The sequence below is a fragment of the Heteronotia binoei genome, chromosome 5 (assembly GCF_032191835.1).
Source record: "Heteronotia binoei isolate CCM8104 ecotype False Entrance Well chromosome 5, APGP_CSIRO_Hbin_v1, whole genome shotgun sequence".
NCBI lineage: Eukaryota > Metazoa > Chordata > Lepidosauria > Squamata > Gekkonidae > Heteronotia > Heteronotia binoei.
In genome coordinates, this window is record NC_083227.1 from 43,945,044 (window position 1) to 43,967,136 (window position 22,093).

At 43.0% G+C, this 22,093-nt stretch overlaps 1 protein-coding gene across 1 annotated transcript in view; it reads left to right on the plus strand.

Annotated features, from left to right (window-relative positions):
* Positions 1–10,295, plus strand: part of LOC132572405 (laminin subunit beta-2-like) — a 65,393-nt gene extending 55,098 nt beyond the window's left edge. The window contains exons 29-33 of the mRNA XM_060239365.1: positions 2,393–2,600; positions 3,452–3,593; positions 4,740–4,916; positions 7,137–7,296; positions 9,865–10,295. Coding sequence (XP_060095348.1) covers positions 2,393–2,600; positions 3,452–3,593; positions 4,740–4,916; positions 7,137–7,296; positions 9,865–10,001 — 824 coding nt within the window. The 3' untranslated portion in view covers positions 10,002–10,295. The remainder of the gene's footprint in view (positions 1–2,392; positions 2,601–3,451; positions 3,594–4,739; positions 4,917–7,136; positions 7,297–9,864) is intronic.
* Positions 10,296–22,093: the final 11,798 nt, after the last annotated feature.

Here is a 22,093-nt window from a genome sequence, read left to right on the forward strand (position 1 = left end):
GCAACTTTTTTTTTTTTGAAAGAATTTTACTTTTATTTAAGAAAAGAAAAACATTACATCCACAAAAGAAAAAGAAAAGTAAACACAAAAAAAACATATAACTTAGTCTATAACTAAGCCACAAACAAAATACATACATCATCCTCCCATTGTCAAACAACCACAACAAATACCCAGCCAAACACGCTGGGAGACGGAGAGGTTTCGAGAAAGTAAAAAATATTTAGTTATAATTTCACAATTATTTCATTCATATTTTGGTATAAAAACTCAATGTCAAAACCTTTGCTTTTTAACTAAAAAAAAAAACATTCTCATTAATCAATAATTGTATCATATTTCAATATAGTTACTCCATATCAAATCCTTTACTTTTAACCCATTTATAAACAGGGTCCCATCCCTCCTGACACTTTTGCACATTTCCGTTTCTTAGTCTTGTAGACATTAAATCGGCCTCTGCAGTTTCCAATAATTTGTTTATAAATTCATCTCTGTTAGGGGTTTTGTCACTTTTCCAGTACTTGGCATATAATATTCTGGCTATTGTAATGATGTACATTAACAATTTCAGCTTTGTTATGGGCAGTTTCTGCCTACAGATATTTAAAAGATATAGTTCCGGCACATGAGTAACTTGTGTTTCTAAGATTTTTTGAGTCCAAATGTTAATTTGTGTCCAATACTTTCTAGCAGACTTGCATTGCCACCATATATGAAATAAAGATCCTTTAACTTCTCGACACTTCCAACACTTGTTGGAATATGTAGGATAGATTTTAGCCAATCTGTCAGGTGTAAGGTACCACCTATATACCATTTTATATAGATTTTCTTTAAGATCTGCTGGTCTTATCAGCTTTAAGTTCTGTTTCCATAATTTCTCCCATTCCTCCAGGTCTATAATATAGCCAAAATCTTTAAGCCAACGAATCCATACTTCCTTCACCGCTTCATCGCACATCTTAATTTGGAGCAGCCAGTCGTACACCTTAGATATTATCTTCTGCTTGGATTCTAAAATAAGGTCTAACTCAATTTGTTTGTTCACAAAACCTTTTTCTTTATCTGTTCGGAATCTTGATCTCAGTTGGCATTGAAGCCACCAATTTAACTTAACAATCTCTTCTTCAATCAATTCATTTTTATCGTTCAACAGATATGCGTAGTCCTGTGGGCTGTCCCAATTTTACAAATTAGGATGAGTCAAAGCTTCTATCGGAGATATCCACTTGGGAGTATAAGAATACTGTAACTTAATTTCACTCCAAATCTTGTACAAAGATCTTCTTATTTCATGTCTAAGAAAACGGCCAGTTTTTGTAGGGGCATGATACCACATATAATTATGCCAACCTTCTCCCAAGCCTGCACCTTCAATGATCAATAGTCTCTTGTTATCTAGCTTACACCAATCTCTCAACCATGCCATACCACATGCTTTATAATATAAGTTCCAATCTGGGAGGGCTAGGCCACCTCTTAGTTTACTGTCCTGTAAAACTTTCAATTTTATTCTGGCCTTCTTGCCCTGCCAGATAAAAGTCTTGGTCATGGTATTAAGTTGTTGAAAAAATATTTTGGGTACCGTGATTGGTATTGTCTGAAACAAAAACAGGATTCTCGGGAGAATATTCATCTTAATTGTGGCGATCCTGCCCAAAAGTGAAATCTGAAGGTCTTTCCAGTTAGTGAATTCTTGCAACTTAAGAGCTCTTTCCACAACTGAAAAATCTTCCCTCTTCCTGGCTGTTCTAAATTCCCATAAGAGAAAAATTACATGTGTTGCCTTTTTCCCTACACAGGGATTACATGTGTTGCCTTTTTCCCTACTGGTTGTTAAGCACTGTGTGTGGGAGATTTCCAACCAAGTTAGTGGTGTGAAGGGACGAGTTATCCTCCCTTCTTCCCCATTGCCCAGAGTCCTGATTCAGATTGCTTGCCCCTGTGGCTGCTTTTTATAGCCAAATTATATATCTTATACAGCAGACAGTTCCCTGAAATGCTCATGGCCTAATGCTTTTTGGGCTTCCTCATGTGAATACAGCCTCTGCAAAGCAAGCCCACTGAACAAAGTGAAATCCTAATGCCATGCCAAGAAGACAAGAACTCCAACTGCTTGCTCATTTGGGCCTCTTCTGTCCCCCCCTCCCCGCAGGAAGGTTCCAAAGCGCTTCTGACATTTGAAACTTTGGCTGCTGTTTCGATGAGAGGCATATTCACAGCTTGTTAAGCAGCAGCTGATAGTCTGAGGCTAGTATTTTGGAGGAGAGGGAGGGCTGAGAAACAAGCACCACCAAAACCAGAAGTGTATCTAGGATGGCCCTTGTGGGAAGAGGCTGTTTTTTCCTTTAATCTCTTCAGAGCAGTAACTAACCCATTGCTCTCCTAGTTGAAGGGGCTGATCCTGACAGCATTGCACTGGTGGCCTCCCGTGTGCTGGAACTCTCCATCCCAGCATCACCTGCACAGATCCACCACCTGGCTGAGGAGATCAAGGAGCGTGTTAGCAGCCTGGCCAATGTGGACGCCATCTTGGACCAAACAGCAGGGGACGTACACAGAGCAGGGCAGATACTACAAGATGCACGTCGTGCTAAGTGAGTGTGGAAAAGAGTGGGAGGTAGGAGTGGGAATGGCATGAATTTTGGGCTAGATGGTAGGGGCTGAAGCCATTGTTCCCGCTAAGCTGCCATTTCCTTGTGAGCAAGTAGCATGATGGCCAGCAAGAAAGGCGTGAAGGAGAAGCTAGCAATTGAGGTAACCAGCTGCCAGGAGACTTGACAGCCCTTGGTAGGGTTCCCATTACCTAGATCGGGGATCCCCCACTTTTGGGGGCCTTTGCTCAATGCTGACCAGCTGGCCAGCAGGGGAAACGCTGTCCCTAAACAGTAACCTCATGCAACAAAGTTACCAACACAATGATGTCACAAATGCTGTGCAATGATGCTCTGCTTTTTGGGCAAAACTTTATATGATTTTAGGGCAATCTTTCCATGGAGTTTTGCCCAAAAAGCAGAATGTCAGCATGCAGCATCCCTGACATGATGTCAGTTCCATGTGACACCATTGTGCTGGGGATGTTACGTGACATTCCGCTCCCTCGAGGAACGCCCCCCAAATCTCTCTACCGACACGACAGTAGATCATGGCAACCCTAGCCCTTGGTGAGGCCTCAGCTGGTGGACAGTCAATATTACAGACCTACATAGGGTAGCTGTTAAAGTGTTGGACTTGGATCAGAGAAATCTAGTTTCAAATCTTTTTTGCACTGACAATTATTGATCTGCGGGCTCACTCGATCTGGACACAGAAGCTCCATCGAGCTGTTGTGGCCAGTATCTGCTGACAGATCTGTGCTCCCATGAATCTGCAATCTCTGTCCCTGGCCATCAGGATCAATAGTGCGGATAGGACTGGATTCTAACTTGGAGCAATCCTCTCCTTCCAGTGCCCGGGCAGAGAGCGTAAAGAGTGCTGCCGAAGCCGTGAAGCGGGCTCTGGATGATGCCAAGCGCGCACAGAATGCTGCTGAGAAAGCCATTCGCAACGCGGCCAGTGATATCTACCACACCGAGAATGCTGTTAATAAGGCGAGTCCCAATACATGGCACCCACCTTATCTGCCACGCTTCAGTTTCTCTTCTACAAAGGATAGGCCCAGCATTTACACAGAAAGCTCTTCATCTCTCACATGTCTTTGGGGCGGGGATGTGGAGCATCACAACTAAGAAAATGTATAGCAGAAGGCTCAGAGGTGAGAGTTTATATAAAGAAGTACTGGAGAGGGGTGTTGCCCTTCTAGCAGGGAGAAAAACCCAGCTGGTCCTTAGGCCAGTCACTGATACAAAGATGTGGGGAGGATGCCTTCATAAACCAAGAAAAGGAAATTGTTCTAGGTGGGGCTGTGGGTGAGTCAGTGGCCTAGGTGGGCTCACTGGTACAGCATCTGCTTTGTACTCAGAAGGTCCCAGGTCCAAGCCCCAGAATCTCCAGTTACAAGGCCCAGGTACATCTCCAGTTACAAGAACCCTCCCCTAAGAAGCCCATTTGGTGATGACTGTTCTTCCAAAGGCTGAATCTAACAGTGCCCTGTTGATCTTTTTACTCTTTTTTATTGCTCTGTGACCAATTTTACACTAGACCTTTAATCCTGGTTTAGCCCTGTCCCCAAACTGACATTCTACACTAGAATCAGAGAAACCAGATCGTCTATTATTTTAGTGTAGACTATCAGCTTGGGGACAGTGCTAAACCAGGATTCAAGGTCTAGTGTGAAATTGGTCTCAATTGTTGTTTTTAGTCTTCATTTTAGTTTTTTTTACTGCCCCCGATGCTCCAGTCTGTTTTGAGTATTCTATTATTTTTGGATTTTGTGTGGTGCTTTTGTTGCTGTGTAACGCTGTGGATTCTCTGGTCTTCTGCTGCTTTTACGATAGTTGTGCTTCTGAACTGCAATCTGGGTTTGGAGGGTTTGTAAAAATAATTCTGTAAGCTGCCTTGAATGCCATGTTGGTAGAGGGGAGGGGTAGATGATTCTATAATGAACAATACATTTCCCTAGTTCTGTGTCCTGGTGCTTGGGGAAGCTTGATGGTTTTATATGGGCACTATGTGCTGCAAGGCATCAGATCAAGTCAGCGACCCGTGCTAAAAGAGACGATGCTCCCACTGCAGAGAGAGAGCACATCACTCCTTGCTTTTACACTGTTTCCCTCTTGCCTCCCATCTCCCATCAGATCCAGGAACAGACAGAAAGCGCCGAGGGTCAGCTGGCTGAAGCCATGGAACGGGTGGGCCATCTGGATAAACAGGTGGATGCCCTCAAGATGAAGTGGGCCAACAACAGCCTGGCAGCCACACGAGCAGAGGAGACAGCCAATGCCGCTCGGGACCGGGCTGGGGAGGCCAAACAGGTAAGTGGGGATGGGCTTCAGCTCTGGGAACCCGGCAGTGATGCAGCCCCTTGGTTCGAACATGGGCACATCGCCTTACCTGTGCTGGATCCACATGTGTGACAGCCCTTTCCTGATCCTGGACAGGTGGGAGGCATTATCTGTGTAATAGTTTTGTATCCCACTTTTCTCAGGTAGTCCCCAGGCAATTTACAATAAATAATTCACATCAAGTATTTCTGGTGTAAAACAAATACTTTGAAACCCTTCATGTTCTTTGGCTGGTCCTTCATGTATCCTCTTAGAGTTCTTCGTAATCTACCCCTCGCAGGGTTGTTCTGGAGACAGTTTCATTTGCTTTTTGCTTGAGTGCCTCCGGAGATTCAGGCTTGCCAATTTCATCTGGATGTCTCCTAGTTTTAATGGAAATCACAAATGCTCTAAGAAACTCTGCCACCATCACTGAATAGTCTGGGCCAATTACATCAGACAAATGGAATGCATCTGACCTCAAACAGCTTTCACATGAAGGCACCAATACACAGGGTCTGAATCCCTTCCTTAAGATAGAGTTCTGATGGTGTTTGGGAGGCTATATGATGGCAAAAGCCTTTGGCAGACAGACCCAAGCTAGGTAGATGGATCCACAGATGGATTTACCTTCTACTACCCCTAGGTCATTTAGCCTTTCTCTCACTGGATGGAGCAATCCAGTGGAACCATAGTGGTGGAGGAGACTCAAAGGCAAAGTCCAGTTAGGCCCACCTAAGCGTTCCTTTCTATGATGTCCACAAGCAAAGGCACAGTACACAGAGATCTGTGTTACTCTAGCAGTTGTGCCAAACCACATTTCCCAAACACACATATGGGGCCAATCTGACCTTGGAGGAAATTCCTTTTCCTACCATCAGGTATTGTGTGTGTGTGTTATGTGCCACCAAGTCACTTCTGGCTTATGGCAACCCTATAATGTTCTTCAAAATATCCTATCTTCAACAGCCTTGCTCAGGTATTGCAAACGGAGGGCCACAGCTTCCTTGATTGAGTCAATCCATCTCATGTTCGGTCTTCCTCTTCTCCTGCTGCCTTCAGCATTCCCTAGCATCTCCAGTGACTCCTGTCTTCTCCTACTGTGACCAAAGTATGATAGCCTCAGCTCCATCATTTTACCTTCTAAGGAGAGTTGAGGCTTGCTTTGATTTAGAACCCATGTATTTGTCTTTTTGGTGGTCCGTGGTATCTGTAAAAATCTCCTTCAACTCCTTCAAACCAATCAACTTTCTTCTCATCAGCTTTCTTCACTGTCAAACTTTCACACCCATACAATGGGTGTGGGGAATAGTATGGAACAATGGGGAATAGTATGGTATCTTATCTTGCTCTTGGATGCCAGTAACACATTCTTACACTTCACAGCCTTTTCTAGCTCCTTCATGGCTGCCCTTCCCAGTCTCCATCTCCTTCTGATTTCTTGGTAGCAGCCTCCCTTTTTGACTGATGATGGAACCAAGGAATAGAAAATCTCAAACAATTTCAGTTTCTTCATCATCAGCCTGAAAGTTGTGAAATTCTCCAGGAGTAATTACTTTTTTTTAACATTTCAAAGTAATTACTTTTTGTCTTCCTGATTTTCAGCTGTAATCCTGCTTTTGGAACTTTCTGGTTTGACCTTCATCGGTAGCCATTTCAGGTCTTTACCATTTTTTGCCAGTAATGTGGAGTCATCTGCGAATCTCAAACTGTCGATGTTCCATCCACCTATTTTCACTCCACCCTCAACTGAATTAATTCACTTTTCCTTACGATATGTTCTGCATACAGACTGAACAGTTAGGAAGATCAAATATATCCTTGTCGCACGCCAGATATTTTAGCAGGAGCAAAACTTATCTCTTGAAGTGATTCCATCAAAACAATTCTCACCTTTGTTTCATAGAATAATAGAATCATAGAGTTGGAACTTGGAAGAGAGGGTCATCTAGTTCAACCCCCTGCATAATGCAGGAACTTCACAAATACCTCCCCCTAAGTTCACAGGATCAGCATTGCTGTCAGATGGCCATCTGTTTAAAAACCTCCAAGGAAGGAGAGCCCACCAGCTCCCAGCTCCTAAGGAAGCCTGTTCCACTGAGGAACTACTGTCCTTTCTGGTTGTCCTTCTCATAATCCTCTGGACATGTCAGGAATCAGGGGCCTGCACTTCTTTTTCACCACCCCACCTGTTTCTCACTGCATCCCCAGGTGCTGGAGGGGCCTCTGGGGGACCAGTACCGCACCATGAAGGAGCTGGTGGAATACAAGGCCCACCACGTGCAGCAGGCACGGCAGAAAGCAGAGCACCTACGCAATGAGGCCAAGGGGCTGCTCCGCGATGCTCATGACAAGCTCCGACGGCTGAGCGGTAAGTGCCTACGGCAGAGGGAAGGGCAAGGGTGGAATTCTAGCAGGAGCTCCTTTGCATATTAGGCCACACACTCCTGATGTAGCCAATCCTACAAGAGCTTACAAAAAAGAGCCTTGGAGGATTGGCTATATCAGGGGTGTGTGGCCTAATATGCAAAGCAGCTCCTGCTAGAATTCCACCTCAGGGGAAGGGTATGGTAACCAGGGAACTGCTAAACATGAACACTACTTACACACGTGGTGCCAAGAACCCCCCTCCATTCAGAACCCGTTTGGGGAGGGTGGGACACAAGTGCAATAAATAAATAAATAAATTCCATCCTCTGAAATAAATGATGCCAAACTCTGAACATTAGTATATATTTTGTCTCCCGAGAGGGAGGTTCCCAGAGCATCTCCACTCCTCAGTGACTGGCATGGTAATACTAAGGATGGGAAGATCATAGACTGAGGGTGTGAGAGAAGGACAGAACTACAGACAGATACCTTTAATTACTGGAAGCCCAGCCCTGTCCTCCCTGGTTGTTGCACTTTTACCAGACTCTGTCTACACAATTTCAATTCTGATCTCTCATGCAGAAACTTAACAGCTGTTTTTATACAAAGCTGATTCTCAAAGCATCTGCTGCTGTTCCTAATATCACACTTAGGAGGACTTCCAAACAGAATATTTTATTTATTTATTACATTCTATTTCTAACCCGCCCTTCCCCGTGCAGCAAGGCTCAGGGCAGGGTAAATCATAATAAATAGTTAAAAACATAACTTTACAGTATTAAAATAAAAATTCCATCAACAGTGGAGCTCTGTAAAATCAAAATTAAAGCATTGCAGATAGTAGCAGTGGCACAGGTGGATGAGACCATAGCATATACAAGCATAGATGGCTTCAAGAGGGGATTGGATAAACATATGGAGCTGAGGTCCATCAGTGGCTATTAGCCACAAGGTATAGATGGAATTCTGTCTGGGGCAGTGATGCTCTGTATTCTTGGTAGTTTTTCTTTGGGTGGAGGCGGACAGTGGGAAGGCTTCTAGTGTCCTGGCCCCACTGGTGGACCTGATGGCACCTGGTTTTTGGCCACTATGTGACAGATGTATGGGCTATTGGTCTGATCCAACATGTCTTCTCTTATGTTCTTAGAGGGAACAGACCACAAGAGAGGGCAGTGCTCTTCATCATTATTGTCTCTGCCCATATGCCTGGTGGAACATCTCTGTTTTACAGACCATATGAGATTGTTTCAGATCCTGCAGAGCACAGATCTTACTAGACAGAGAGTTCCACCAGGTAGGGGCCAGGGCCAAAAAGGTCCTGTCCCTAGTTATTGACAGTCAAATGGTTTTCATGGGGACCACTAACCCATTGTCATTAGCTGAATGTAATGCTCTTTGAGGGACATACTGGGAGAGGCAGTCCCATAGATACACTGGTTCCAGGCCAATTATGGCTTTGAACATCAACATCAGAAGCTTAAACCTGTTCCAGTACTTGATTTGGAGCCATTCTGTGTGCATTCTGCACCAATTGCATTTTCTGGATCAGGCACAAGGGGAACCCTGGGTAGAGGGAGTTACTGTAACCTAGCCTAGAGGTGACCATTGCACCAAGCCCTAGAACAGAGCAAGGGAGAACAGAATCCACTCTCAGGGTGGCTCTGGTGGATGGTGAGGGAGAGAGGGGAAGTAGTAAGGGCCAGTGGAGGGAGATGTGCTGTTGGAGGAGGATTTCATTGGGGGAGCTGCGTGTGTTCTTGAGTAGATCTAACTCCACAAGCTCCGAGTCTGCTGTCTTGGTGTAGTATTCAGCATTCCAACAACCTCAGCATTGCCTAAGGTCTGATGTCATCACTTTTCTACTCCTAAGGAGCGGGAAGAGACCTCTCTTGCCTGGGGGCTGCCATCGTAGCCTTTCCCAGCACTTGGCAGGGTCCAGCCACTCCTGTGAATCCATGGATAATTGGATGCCTCACTGCACTAAGAGCACAGAGATCTTGCAGCATCTCTTATTGGCCTTGTCCACTGTGCTTTCAGCAGTCTGGTGGCCAATAGGGAACATGGATGGGAAGAAGAAGAAGATATCGGATTTATATCCCGCCCTCCACTCTGAATCTCAGAGCGGCTCACAATCTCCTTTATCTTCCTCCCCCACAGCAGACACCCTGTGAGGTGCGTGGGGCTGAGAGGGCTCTCACAGAAGCTGCCCTTTCAAGGACAACCTCTGCCAGAGCTATGGCTGACCCAAGGCCATTCCAGCAGGTGCAAGTGGAGGAGTGGGGAATCAAACCCGGTTCTCCCAGATAAGAGTCCATGCACTTAACCACTACACCAAACTGGCTTTCCAAACTGGGAGAAAGAGAAAGAGATACAAACAGTTCACTCAATCTGCAAGAAGACGCCTGGCCACTTGAGGTTGTTTGGCTAGAACTACAAGGGACAGAACTTGGGATGATCTTTTAGGACATTGGATTTGGGAATGAGACTGTGCAACTAGTGACATCCTTTATCTCTCCCTCCCTCTTTTGGGTCATTCCTCTGTCCTTCTCCTGTCTTCATCTTTATCCAGTGCTGGAAGGAACATACGAAGAAAACGAGAGGCTGTTGGAAGAGAAGGCAGCTCAACTGGACGGGTTGGAGGCCAAGATGAGGGCCATTCTGGGAGACATCAACCAGCAGATCCAAATTTACAACACGTGCCAGTGATAGTTCTGTTTTTGAACCTTCCCCCTTCCCTTCCAGTTTGTGAGACCCACTCACTGCTTTTACTCATGTGCTTGAAGAACTCTTGGCTGCCCCTGCCTAGTGCCTGGAGCACTGTTTCCTTCTCCATTCTTTCTTTGTTCACATGGAATAAAGTCCTTGTGGATGCCAAGAGGACTTTAACTCAGATATGCTATGGAAGTTCTGTGCATTCCTGACTCAGACAGGCTGGGTTCTGATGACAGCTGCAGTACATGGGTAGAAGTGGCTTCAGACCCTCTTCCCCCTGAAACCTGAAAACAGCTCTGAGTAGCTGCTGTTTGTGCTAGTGAAGAAACACATATGAAGCCATCATTTTCACAACAGTCTAAACAACAGCTGCAGGGATTGTATCAGGATGTGATAACAGCACAGGGGGAAGGCTGAAGCATTTTCTACCCAAGCACTGTGGTCATGATGACAACCAGGCCCACATACACTTCTGAGATACAGTCCCATCGGTGGCCACATGGATTTTGTATTGTATGGGTCAGGCCTCAGCCTTGCTTCAAATAGGTCCTCAACCTTGTCCTGGCTTTCTGGGTCCCTTAACCACCAAAAAAATTCACCAAGCCTTCCTCAAGAGCATCCCCTCTCTGATATCATTCTCTGTGTGGAATACCCTTGTTGTGACAGCCTTTACCTGCCACAGACAGCTGGATTAGAGGACAGTAGCAACCTCAGAGACTAACAAGATTTTCAGGGTATAAGTTTTCAAGAGTCAAAGTTCCCTTTGTCAGATACAGAGCCGGCACTAGGGAGTTTGCTAGGTAGGCCACCATCTAGAGCGCCATCTGGCCCTAGGGGTAACAGGTGCTCCCCCTCCCCATGCATGTCACCTGAGGATCACAGGAATGTCCAGATAAGGCACTGGAGGCTTGCAGCCATACTTGGCAGGAAGCCCTGCTTTCGAGTAAGGATCCCAGCCTATGGGGTTGCTGCCTTGTTTTCGAGGAGCGGGGCCCTATTGCCCACCCACCCCTGGGTGCAGTTCTCCCGGCAGGGCAGAGGATGGATTGTGCTCCCTCCAGCACAAACATGGCTGCAAATCATTTGCTCGGAGGCCCCAGCCTCCTTTGGGGGCCAACTTCTGGGCTCCTCCAGACTCCTCCCAACACATGCAAGCACACTCACACACACGCATATACTTCTGCACACACCCATGTGGTTCAATCTCAACAGGTCAAACCCGGCCAAGGGCTTCCTCTGCCTTCTCTCCCCAGCTTCGTTTCCCAGTTGATTTGAGGGGGGGGGGGCAAGGGGCTCATGTTCTGGGACTGAGTTTACAGCTTGAGTTATTTCAAGGCAGAGACTGCTGGCTGACACCCTTCTTCTCAGACAGCTGCCTGGGGCCTCCCTCCCCACCCCCACCCCCATGTCCACAGCTGGGAGAACCAACTGGACTTCCTGCTGGCAGAGAATCAAAGGTGCACGGGGGAGGGGGGGAGGGAGGGGGGGGAGCCTGGGATGGGGAAGCCCAGCCAAGGCATTGAAGAGGAAAACAAAACCCTACCATTTCCAGCAGACCCCCCCACCCCACCCCAAGCCCTGCTCGCCTCTCCACTGGACAAAACACCAGATAAGACACCTGAGCCAACCTCTGCTGGGGCCGGGAAAAGCCGTGTGGGTGAGTGGGTGTGGAGTAACAAGGCAATGATATTGTTCCTGGTCCATGGGAGCTTCAAGTCCCAGCACATGACAGCAGATTTGTTTTAATTATTTCTTGCATGCACCTCCATTTATTTTAGGATCCAGGTACAAAACAAGAGTGAATTCTCTCTGAAGATGGGAATACCATATTGTAGAAGAAAAATATATTTTTACACACGCGTGCGTACACACACAGGGAATTATGTTATTCATTGGAAGAAAGGGAATCAAATGCTTCCGTGTTTAAAAAAAAGGATTGTCTGCTATGGAAGGAGATCAGTTTCCGGTGCAGAATGAAAGCCAAACTGTAGTGGGTCGATCCACCTCAAAGTAAACATTTCTGTTCTGTTCCTGCCTGCCTGCTGCGGGGCCACTCAGACCTGATGTGGGGGGCCCAAGGGTGGAGGGGGGGGCAAGTTAAAGGGTGGACCCCGGCACTGGGATGCCTTGCCTAGGGCACCAGAAAGCCTGGCCCTGGCTAGATACCATCAGATGAAGGGAGCTTTGTCTCTCAAAAGCTCTTACCCTGAAAATCTTGATGGTGTCTAATGTGCTACTGGACTCGAATCTAGCTGTTTTCCTGCAGACTAACACAGCTACCCTCTGAAAACTATTGCTGCGGACATAATCTCATTCCAGTTTCTGCTGCTCTCCTTGTCAAACATCGTGAGATGGAAGGCCCAATTCAGAAGCTAACAGCATGGAGCAGATAGTATGTTTGCTCAAAGGAGGGCTTGGATGAGGCAGTTACATTGACATGATGTGCCCCAAGAAAAATGGCTTGTATTTGCATGTGAATAAAGATCCAAAGTGGCACTGCTCACTGTATCACACTACCCTGTGTCTTTGTGTAGCATATTTCGTCACAAAAAACACTCTGAAATCTTGACCACATGTACACCTCTAGTTTACCCTAGGAGAGAAGACATTTTCAGACATTACAGTTGTGTGTACCGGGAGCCTACTTGCCATGCTTCGATCCTCCCACTACATGTGGTCTCTATGGCTTAGAGCAGGGGTCCTCAACCTACGGCCCGTGGGCCAGATGCGGCCCCTGAGGACGTTTATGCGGCCCGCCGGGTTATGGCAAAATCAGACCGGAAGTGACGTTCGACCTAAACTCGCGTTAGCAGCGCACACTTCCGGCACTGGGCTGAGGCGGCGGAGACAGAGTGTGAGGTGATACCGAGGTGAGGTGAGTTCCCAGGCCAGGGTGTGTGGTGTGGGGAAGGGAGAGAGATTCAGAAGACGGAGAACTGACGGCCCGCGGCCTTGTACAGTAACGGCAGTCCGGCCCTCCAACAGTCTGAGGGACAGTGAACTGGCCCCCTATTTAAAAAGGTTGAGGACCCCTGGCTTAGAGGCTATGAACGATCTAGCGCAGTGTTTCCCTAAGTGGGCGATATTGCTCCCTGGGGGGTGCTGGAACGATCCAGGGGGGTGGTAGTAGCCTTGGGTGCAATTAGGGGGCGGTGAATAAAAATAAGGGGGGGTGGAAGCATAAAGGGAGAAGAAAAGAGTGGGAGATGTCAAAACATCACGTTTCTGGGAGGGGTCCAGAATTTCTAATCAGTGACTTCTGTAGGACCAGCACGTGAGAGTAGGCGACTGCCTAGGGTGCCACCCTGCCAGGGGGTAATGCTGGGTACCCCCTTACTCCCCCTTCCCATGTGGCACAATTGCACCAGCCAGAAGGCAAGCCGAGAGCCCTGGACGGCGCTGCTGCGCCACTGCTCCAAAGGAAGCCTCCGAACAGCACCCCATTTTACGGCTACCTGCTGCTTTTGGGTTGAAAGAGGCTCGGTGGTGGCACCTTCCCATTGCGCTAGTTGGAGCTGAAGATTTCCAGAGGGGCACTGAGTATTTTTTTTTCTGAAAAGGGGGCATTAGGCCAAATAAGTTTGGGAACCTCTGATCTAGCATGTGTGCTAGATAGTTCCTGCTGTGGAATGCTTTTCCTCTGAAGCAGAGATGTATGTAGGAGAATCCTCCAGTCCAGGCTACCGGTTCTCAGGCTTTCATATCTTACAACCCACCAGTTTCTGTAGCGAAGAATCTGGGTCCCACCATGATAGAAACAAAGAAGCCCACTTTTCCCAAGAAGGATATTTCTGTTGTTATATTTATCATTTATGATAAATTTTAGGGCCATAAAAATTGGAGGAGTACTGGCGAGAATTCATTTTGTTACTATGTCTTTAAAGACAGAGACAGCCAAAAAGCAATTAAGTATATTGAGTATTTTCTTATCAACGCTTTTCTTCCAAACCACTAGCTTATTTTTGAAAGCTTAAGTGGAAAGATGAATTTAGTGGACCTTTGCATCTGCAAATTCAGTTTGTTTAGGAGCTCAAATATGTCTGCTGCTTTCAAGATCCCCCCAATATTATCAGGCATTCTAGTTTAAAACAATTTTATTTAGTAACATATGGTAACAATATCTATTTCTTGCATCATTAATAACTTCTTTTTATCTATCCCATATGTTACTTTCTAACCACCCCTCCCCCCGTTACTTGACCCCTGCCAGTGTTATTTACTTAAAATACTAATATTTAAAGGTACCCTTAACTAATAAAAATAAAGATTAATATCCTTCTTCCTTCTAATACTTAATCATTATCAAAAATTGTCCAATGTCCTTTTACTTTCCACTCTTTTTCTACATATCTTCTAAACTTTTTCCACTTCCTCTTAAAAACTTCTAAATCATAGTCTCTTAAAATTCTTGTTAATTTGTCCATTTCACTCCATGTCATAACTTTTACAATCCAATCCCATTTCTCTGGTATTTTTTCTTGCTTCCACAACTGCGCATACAATGTCCTAGCAGCTGAAAGCAAGTACCAGATTATAGTTCTATCGTCTTTTGGAAATTTTTCCATTTGTAATCCCAACAGAAAAGTCTCTGCAACTTTCTTAAATTCATATCTCAAGTTCCTAGAAATTTCTTGTTGAATCATCTGCCAATACTTCTTTGCTCTTTCACAAGTCCACCACATATGGTAGAAAGAACCTTCATGTTTTTTACATTTCCAACATCTATCTGACATCTTATTGTTCATCTTTGCCAACTTTTTAGGAGTCATATACCATCTATACATCATTTTAAAACAGTTCTCTTTAATACTGTGACATGTCGAAAGCTTAATAGAATTCTTCCACAAATATTCCCAAATTTCCATCTGTATTTCTTTATTTACATTAATTGCCCATTATATAATTTGAGATTTCACTACTTCATCTTCCATAGACCATTTTAGAAGTAATTTATATAGTTTTGAAATTAATTTTTCATTATCTCCAAGCAGAATTTCCATTTCTGTTTGTTCTTTTCTTATTCCTTCAGTTTTAATATCCTTTTCCACCAAGCTCTTTATTTGTTGCATTTGAAACCAATCATATTTATTATTCAGTTCTTCAGCAGTTTTCAATTCTATTTTGTCACTTTGTATTTTTAATAGTTGGTTATATGACAACCACTTTTTTTCACCCATCTCAGCTGTCATTTTTATTACTTCTGCTGGCACTATCCATAACGGCTTTCTCTCATCCCCATATTTCTTATATTTCATCCATGTGTTTGTTTCTTATATAATGGTGAGAAAAAAAACATCCATCTTTTTTTCCCCCATAATACATATAAGCGTGCCAGCCAAATTTATTTCCATGACCTTCCAACGCTAAGAATTTTTTGTTTAACAGCATCATCCATTCTTTCATCCACACTTAACAAACTGCTTCATGATATAATTTTAAGTCTGGTAATTGAAATCCACCTCTCTCTTTTGCATCTGTTAAAATTTTCATTTTAATTCTTGGTTTCTTCCCAGCCCATACAAACTCTGAGATTTTTCTTTGCCATCTATTAAATTGTTTACTGTCTTTCACAATCGGAATAGTTTGAAACAAATATATTATTCTTGGCAGAATATTCATTTTAATTGCAGATATTCTGCCCAGCAATGACAAATTAAGTTTATTCCATTGTATCATATCTTCATCCATTTTATGCCATAGCTTCTCATAATTGTTTTTAAACAAATCAATATTCTTCATTGTTATCTCCACACCCAGATATTTTACCTTAGAGGTAACTTCACAACCCGTTAGCTTCTGCAATTCCTTTCGTTTATTTACTTGCATATTTTTACATAGAAGTTTTGATTTTTCTTTATTAATATAAAGTCCCACCAATTCTCCATATTCTTGTATTTTAGCTAACAACAAAGGTGTTACTTGTATGGGATTTTCATTTATAAACATTATATCATCTGCAAATGCTCTAAATTTATAAGTAAATCCTTTTACTTTTAATCCTTCTATTTCTTTGTCTTCTTGGATTTGCATCAGTAACATTTCAAGAGTCATTATAAACAACAGTGGGGAAAGTGGACAGCCTTGTCTTGTACCTTTGCTAATTATCATATCTTCTGTAAGATCTGCATTTATAAATAGCCTTGCACGTTGTTCAGTATATATTGCTTTTATCATCCTTATAAAGTTTCCCCCCAACTCCATTTTCTCCATAACTGCAAACATAAAGTCCCAATTTAAATTATCAAATGCTTTCTCTGCATCCGCAAAGAATAATGCTACTTTCTTTTCTGGATGTCTTTCATAATATTCTACAATATTTACAACAGTTCTAATATTGTCTCTTATCTGCCTTTTGGGGAGAAACCCTGCTTGATCCTCCTTTATAAAATTTGTCAGATGTTGTTTAAGCCGTTTTGCTAATATTCTTGTATATATTTTATAATCATTATTTAATAGTGAGATTGGTCTGTAATTTTTTACATTCGTAACATCGCTATCTTCTTTTGGAATCAACGAGATAACAGCTTCCTTCCATGTATTTGGTATTTTCCCTTTTATTCTTATCATGTTCATCAATTTCTGAAGTTTCGGTATTAACTCCTCTTTGAAGATTTTAAAAAATTAGCTGTTTATCCATCTGGCCCAGGTGCCTTCCCAATTTTCATTGCATTAATCACTGCTTCAATTTCTATTTTTTCAGTTGGATCATTCAAAACTTTTCCCATATTTTCTGTTAAGGGTGCTATTTTAATATTTTGTAAATACTCTTCCATCTTTTCTTTATTTATTTTAACACCCTTAAATAATTTGGCATAATACTTTAAAAATTCTCTTTTTATTCCTTCTTGATCTACCACCTCTCTTCCATCAACCACAATTTTATTAATAATTTTGCTTTCTCTCTTTTTCTTCAGTTGCCAGGCCAAATATTTTCCAGGTTTATTTGCTCCCTCGAAAGATTTCTGCTGCAATCTTTTCAGATTCCATTCCAGTTCTTTATTTAACAAATGTCTCATTTGTGTTTGTAATATTGTAATCTCCCTCATAATTTTCTTTTTCCCTGGCCTTTTTCTCAGTTCCCCTTCTTTTTCTTTATTTCATTTTGAATGTCCAGCATCTGTTTTTCTTTTGCCCTCTTGTCTTTATTATTCAAAGTAATCAATATTTTTCTCATTACTGTTATAAGCATCCCATACCGTCTGAAATTCTATATCTTCTTTATCGTTTATTTGGAAGAAAGCTTTAGTTTCATTTTCTAGAGATGTCACTATTTCTTTATTCTGTAGTAAATCATTTAATCCCCATCTTTTCAACTTTTTAGACAATTTTGTAATCCACATTATTGGGTTATGATCAGTTTCTATTTTAGGTAAAATCTCTATTTTCTTTGTTATAAGGCCTAAATCCTTAGTGCCCTACAACATGTCAATTCTGGAAAAAGTATTATGTCTTGCTGAAAAAAAGGTATAGTCCCACACTTCAGGGTTAAATTTTCTCCATATATCTTCCAGGTTTTCTTGTTTGACCAATTCAAAAAAAGACTTTGGCAATTTTCCTTCCTTATTATTTTTTTCCCCGGACCTATCCAGTGTATTCTTAATTGTTCCATTAAAGTCCCCCATTATCAAAACTTGATCATATGTCACTTCATCAAATTGTTGTATAATGTCTTTTTAAAGAGCATCCTTTGCTCCATTTAGTGCATACAGTCCCAATAACAACGGGTTTTTTGCATTTAATATTATTTCTACCACTACAAATCTTCCATCTTTATCTTTAAACACTAATTTCGGGTCCAGTTCTTGTTTAATATAAAAAATCATTCCCCTTTTCTTCTGTTCAGACAATGAATTAAATTCTAGTCCCAATTGCTTATTCCATAAAAATTTGTAATCCTTTTGTTTAATATGTACTTCTTGTAGACAAATTATATTACAATTTTGCTTTTAAATCCAATGAAATGTTGCCTTTCTTTTTTGTGGTGAATTTAGTCCATTTACATTCTAAGATAATAATTTGTAATCCATCATGGTGCAAATTCTTTGCGTTCTTCAAAAAATCTACGAAGTCCCTGAGTGTTTGTAATTGTAATCCTTCCTCCTTGAAGTTCAAAGCTCAAACCTTCGGGTATTATCCATCTATACCTCATTTCATTGTCCTGTAATTTTTCTGTCAATTTCTTATATGCTCTTCTGTCATTTATCACTTGTCTTGGCAACTCCTTCATAATTCTTACTCTGCTGCCTCCCACTATCAATGTCTTTTCAAAAAAAAATTTCATAATTTTTCCCACCATTTCTTTTGTCATATATCTTATAACCACATCTCTTGGTAGATTATTTTTTTAGCATAAAGTGAATTCACTCTATACATATAGTCATACATGTTTCTAGTCCCTTCAGGATCTTCCTATGATATTATAGTCCTAGAGTAGGCTAGCTGCTTCAATGATTTCCCTTTTTCATCCAGTACTTCCTGTTTTACTTGCCACCAAATCCTGTTTTCGCTGGTAGAGAGATCTCGCGATGCTTGATGTATTTCCTGTGTTGAATGTGGAAGCTGCAATTCTATGACGATGGGGCTTTTTCTCAAAAACTGCATGTAGACCAAACAATAAATTCCTTTCCAGTTTTTAATAGTGTTCTTTAAATTTACAAAGTCCAAATTTTGCCCCTTCTCCCAAGCTTTCTAGATTTCAATTTTCCACCTTCTGATTTTATTTTGTTTAACTTTAATTAGTCCCGGAATGAAAGATAGCGATCTGTACCTTTTCTGTAGTTATCCAGATCAACACCGGTCTTGTATAGCTTTAGATGTTTAGTAGTATCAAAGAAGATTAGGATCCTGTCGAGCTTAAGTCAAATAAATGACTCTGGAAACTTCTGCAGATGATGAAAATGCAACTCGTCTCCGGAGACCCTTCAAAGCCTCAAAGGAGCCCCCCCCCCCCGGGACTTCCTTTTAGCCAAAGTAAATCTCCTCAAAGTTTCCTGTGCATATCTTGAACTAATCTCTGACTGAGAAAAGTAGGCAGTAGGCATTAAATTGCCTTCCATTACCCCGAACAGAAGTTCCAGCCTGCTCCCCTTCTGAGAAGCAGTTCAGCTCGGCATTTTCCAACCCCGGAAGTCCATTATCAGGCATTCTAGCTCAGATTTCTTTTCAGAAATACCTAAATTCTTCTCTCAGCCTGGATAGCACCTTACTCACTGTAATCATCTCTCTTTTAAAGCAGTAGGCTTTTGTGCTTGGCACCTATCACCTTACAAAGTCCTTTGACAATTTAGCTGCTCAGTACATTGGTTCTATGCAATCAGACAGTTCAGGAATCATATGTTTGATTGGAAGCATAATAGATCATACAGTGTATAGGGTTGCCAACTCCTGGTGATATTGAGGGTGGAGCCTGGGGAGGGTGGGGTTTGGGGTTTGGAGAGGGGAAGGCCCTCAGCAGGGTATAATGCTATAAAGTCCACCCTCCAAAGCAGCCATTTTCTCTGGGGGAACTGGTATCTGTCATAATGATAATAATAATAACGTTTTATTTATATCCCGCCCTCCCCGCCGAGGCAGGCTCAGGGCAGCTAACAACATCAATACAATAAATTATACAATAGGTATTAAAAACAACATTTAACCTTAAAAATCATTCCAGTCTCCATTTGGAGATCAGTTGTAATTCCAGGAGCTCTCCAGACCCCATCTGGAGTTTAACAGCCCGAAGGATATAACTAGCAAGTTAGCACTTGCAACTTGGCAAATGTTTGCCATGATCCCCAGGGAGGGTGCCTGTCGTGTCAGAAGACCCATCTGTATGATGCATTTCTGATTTTGATCATTCTTTGAAAAATATTATTTGAAATTATGGAATATCTCTGCATCTGTTGTTTTGCATAGCCATTCTGTGAACCGTAAACACATCCTCAAGCCCTTTCCCTTCACTGGGTTATTGAACAAATCATATTAAAATGGCACTGTTCAAAGCATCTGCTGATTCATCCATCTGAAGTGCAAAAAACTTTTTCAGACAGTCATTGGTTAGAGCTTCACTGTCACAAGACACATTTTCAATATGATGCATAGCTGTGTCACCTGAGAGTGGAATTTGAGCAGTCTTGTTTATTGCTTCACCTCCAAGAACTTCACTGCAGGCATCTAATAGTAATCTGCTTTAACAGTATTGCTGATAAAGTTGCTACGATTTTTAGGACTATGCTGTGACTTAAGACAGTCAAGGTGGGGGGAGCAGCAGAAGCACAGTGGATAATCCCTGGAAGGTAGGGTCAGACTACTTCTGAGTCGCACCAGTAGTACGCATACCACCAAATGAAAAGAAGAAGAGGACTGCAGATTTATGCTCTGCCTTTCTCTCTGAATCAGAGACTCAGAGCGGCTTACAATCTCCTATATCTTCTCCCCACACAACAGCCACCCTGTGAGGTGGGTGGGACTGAGAGGGCTCTCACAGCAGCTGCCCTTTCAAGGACAACTCCTGTGATAGCTATGGCTAACCCAAGGCTATTCCAGCAGTTGTAAGTGGAGGAGTGGAGAATCAAACCCAGTTCTCCCAGATAAGAGTCCGCACACTTAACCACTACACCAAACTGGCTCTCCTACACCACTGCTCTAATTCCTGGCTGGCTCCCCAATTATAAGATGTGGCCACTGAGGCACGCATAGAAATGGGGCAGAAGGAGAAAAGAGCTAAAATCTGCAATGAAAGCTGCAGCAGAAGATGCAGAACGGTTGACAGGGCCAACATACTTACCCCATCCCTTGAGAATGAAAGGGTCTAGGGTGGAGATGAGGCTTTCCCCACCATGGTTGCAGAACCTCCATTTTTCTCTGTACAAATCATTAGAGGGATGTTGTTTCCATTGCTTCGTTTAATAGTCAGTTGGACAGCCACTTGCCAATCCCGAAATCAACAAAACCAGGTCATCTGCAGGAAAAAAAATGACTTGGTAAATCAGCCAGAAAGGTGGCAGTGGGGGGGTGGAAGGAACCAAACACCATACTAATGAGTATTGGATATGCTCCAGTGGCCACACTGTTGAGAGTCATTTAAAAGGGAGGGGAGTAGAGTCAGCCTGTTGAAGCCTTTGAGAGCCTACAGAATTCTGGACACAGAGATCTTTCTGTGAGATTTCCCCCCAAAATTGTCCCTCCCCCTCATTTTATGATTCCCCAGCTTGTTGTTGATTTGTATGGAGGAAGAAAAAAAATAGGTATGCAATCAGAATAATTGATAGGCACATCTGAGGCCATGACTAAGAACCACTGAGAGTGTTACTTGACCTTTTCCCTAGCACTGGACACACTGTGAGCTGCTCATCAGGGAAATGAGCTTGCAAAGTGCTCTTAGGGAAGATTTGGTGTCCTGTGCTCTTCCCCCGGGAGTCTGAACCACTAACTTTGAGAATACACAAGCTCCTGAAACCTTATAAGTCTTTCTTTCTTTCTTTCTTTCTTTCTTTCTTTCTTTCTTTCTTTCTTTCTTTCTTTCTTTCTTTCTTTCTTTCTTTCTTTCTTTCTTTCTTTCTTTCTTTCTTTCTTTCTTTCTTTCTTTCTTTCTTTCTTTCTTTCTTTCTTTCTTCCTTCCTTCCTTCCTTCCTTCCTTCCTTCCTTCCTTCCTTCCTTCCTTCCTTCCTTCCTTCCTTCCTTCCACTATTTTAAATCTCCAAGCTTGTCATAAGGCTTCTGAAAGTCACATTTTCTACCAACTGCTTTAATTCAATCTCAGCTATACTTATTACCCAGTTACTTACGCATCTTGACTCTAACTAGCCCTTCCTGGCAACTAACCAAGGCTGCCAAACTCCCAGGTGGGAGTTCTCCCACTATGGGGGTCCCCAACCCACTGGCCCGCAGTGGGCTGGCGGGGGGCTCCCCTCCTGATGTCGCTGGCGTGATGACATCACATCATCATGCTGGCGACATCACACACCTGCCACTCTAGGACCTTAAAGGAAATCACTATGGTTTTTACAGACACACTAGCAATTTGGGAGGAAAACTCTATGGCACCATTGAGTTTCCCTCCCAAATTGCTAGAGTGTCTGGGGAAAGCATAGAGTTTTCCCAAA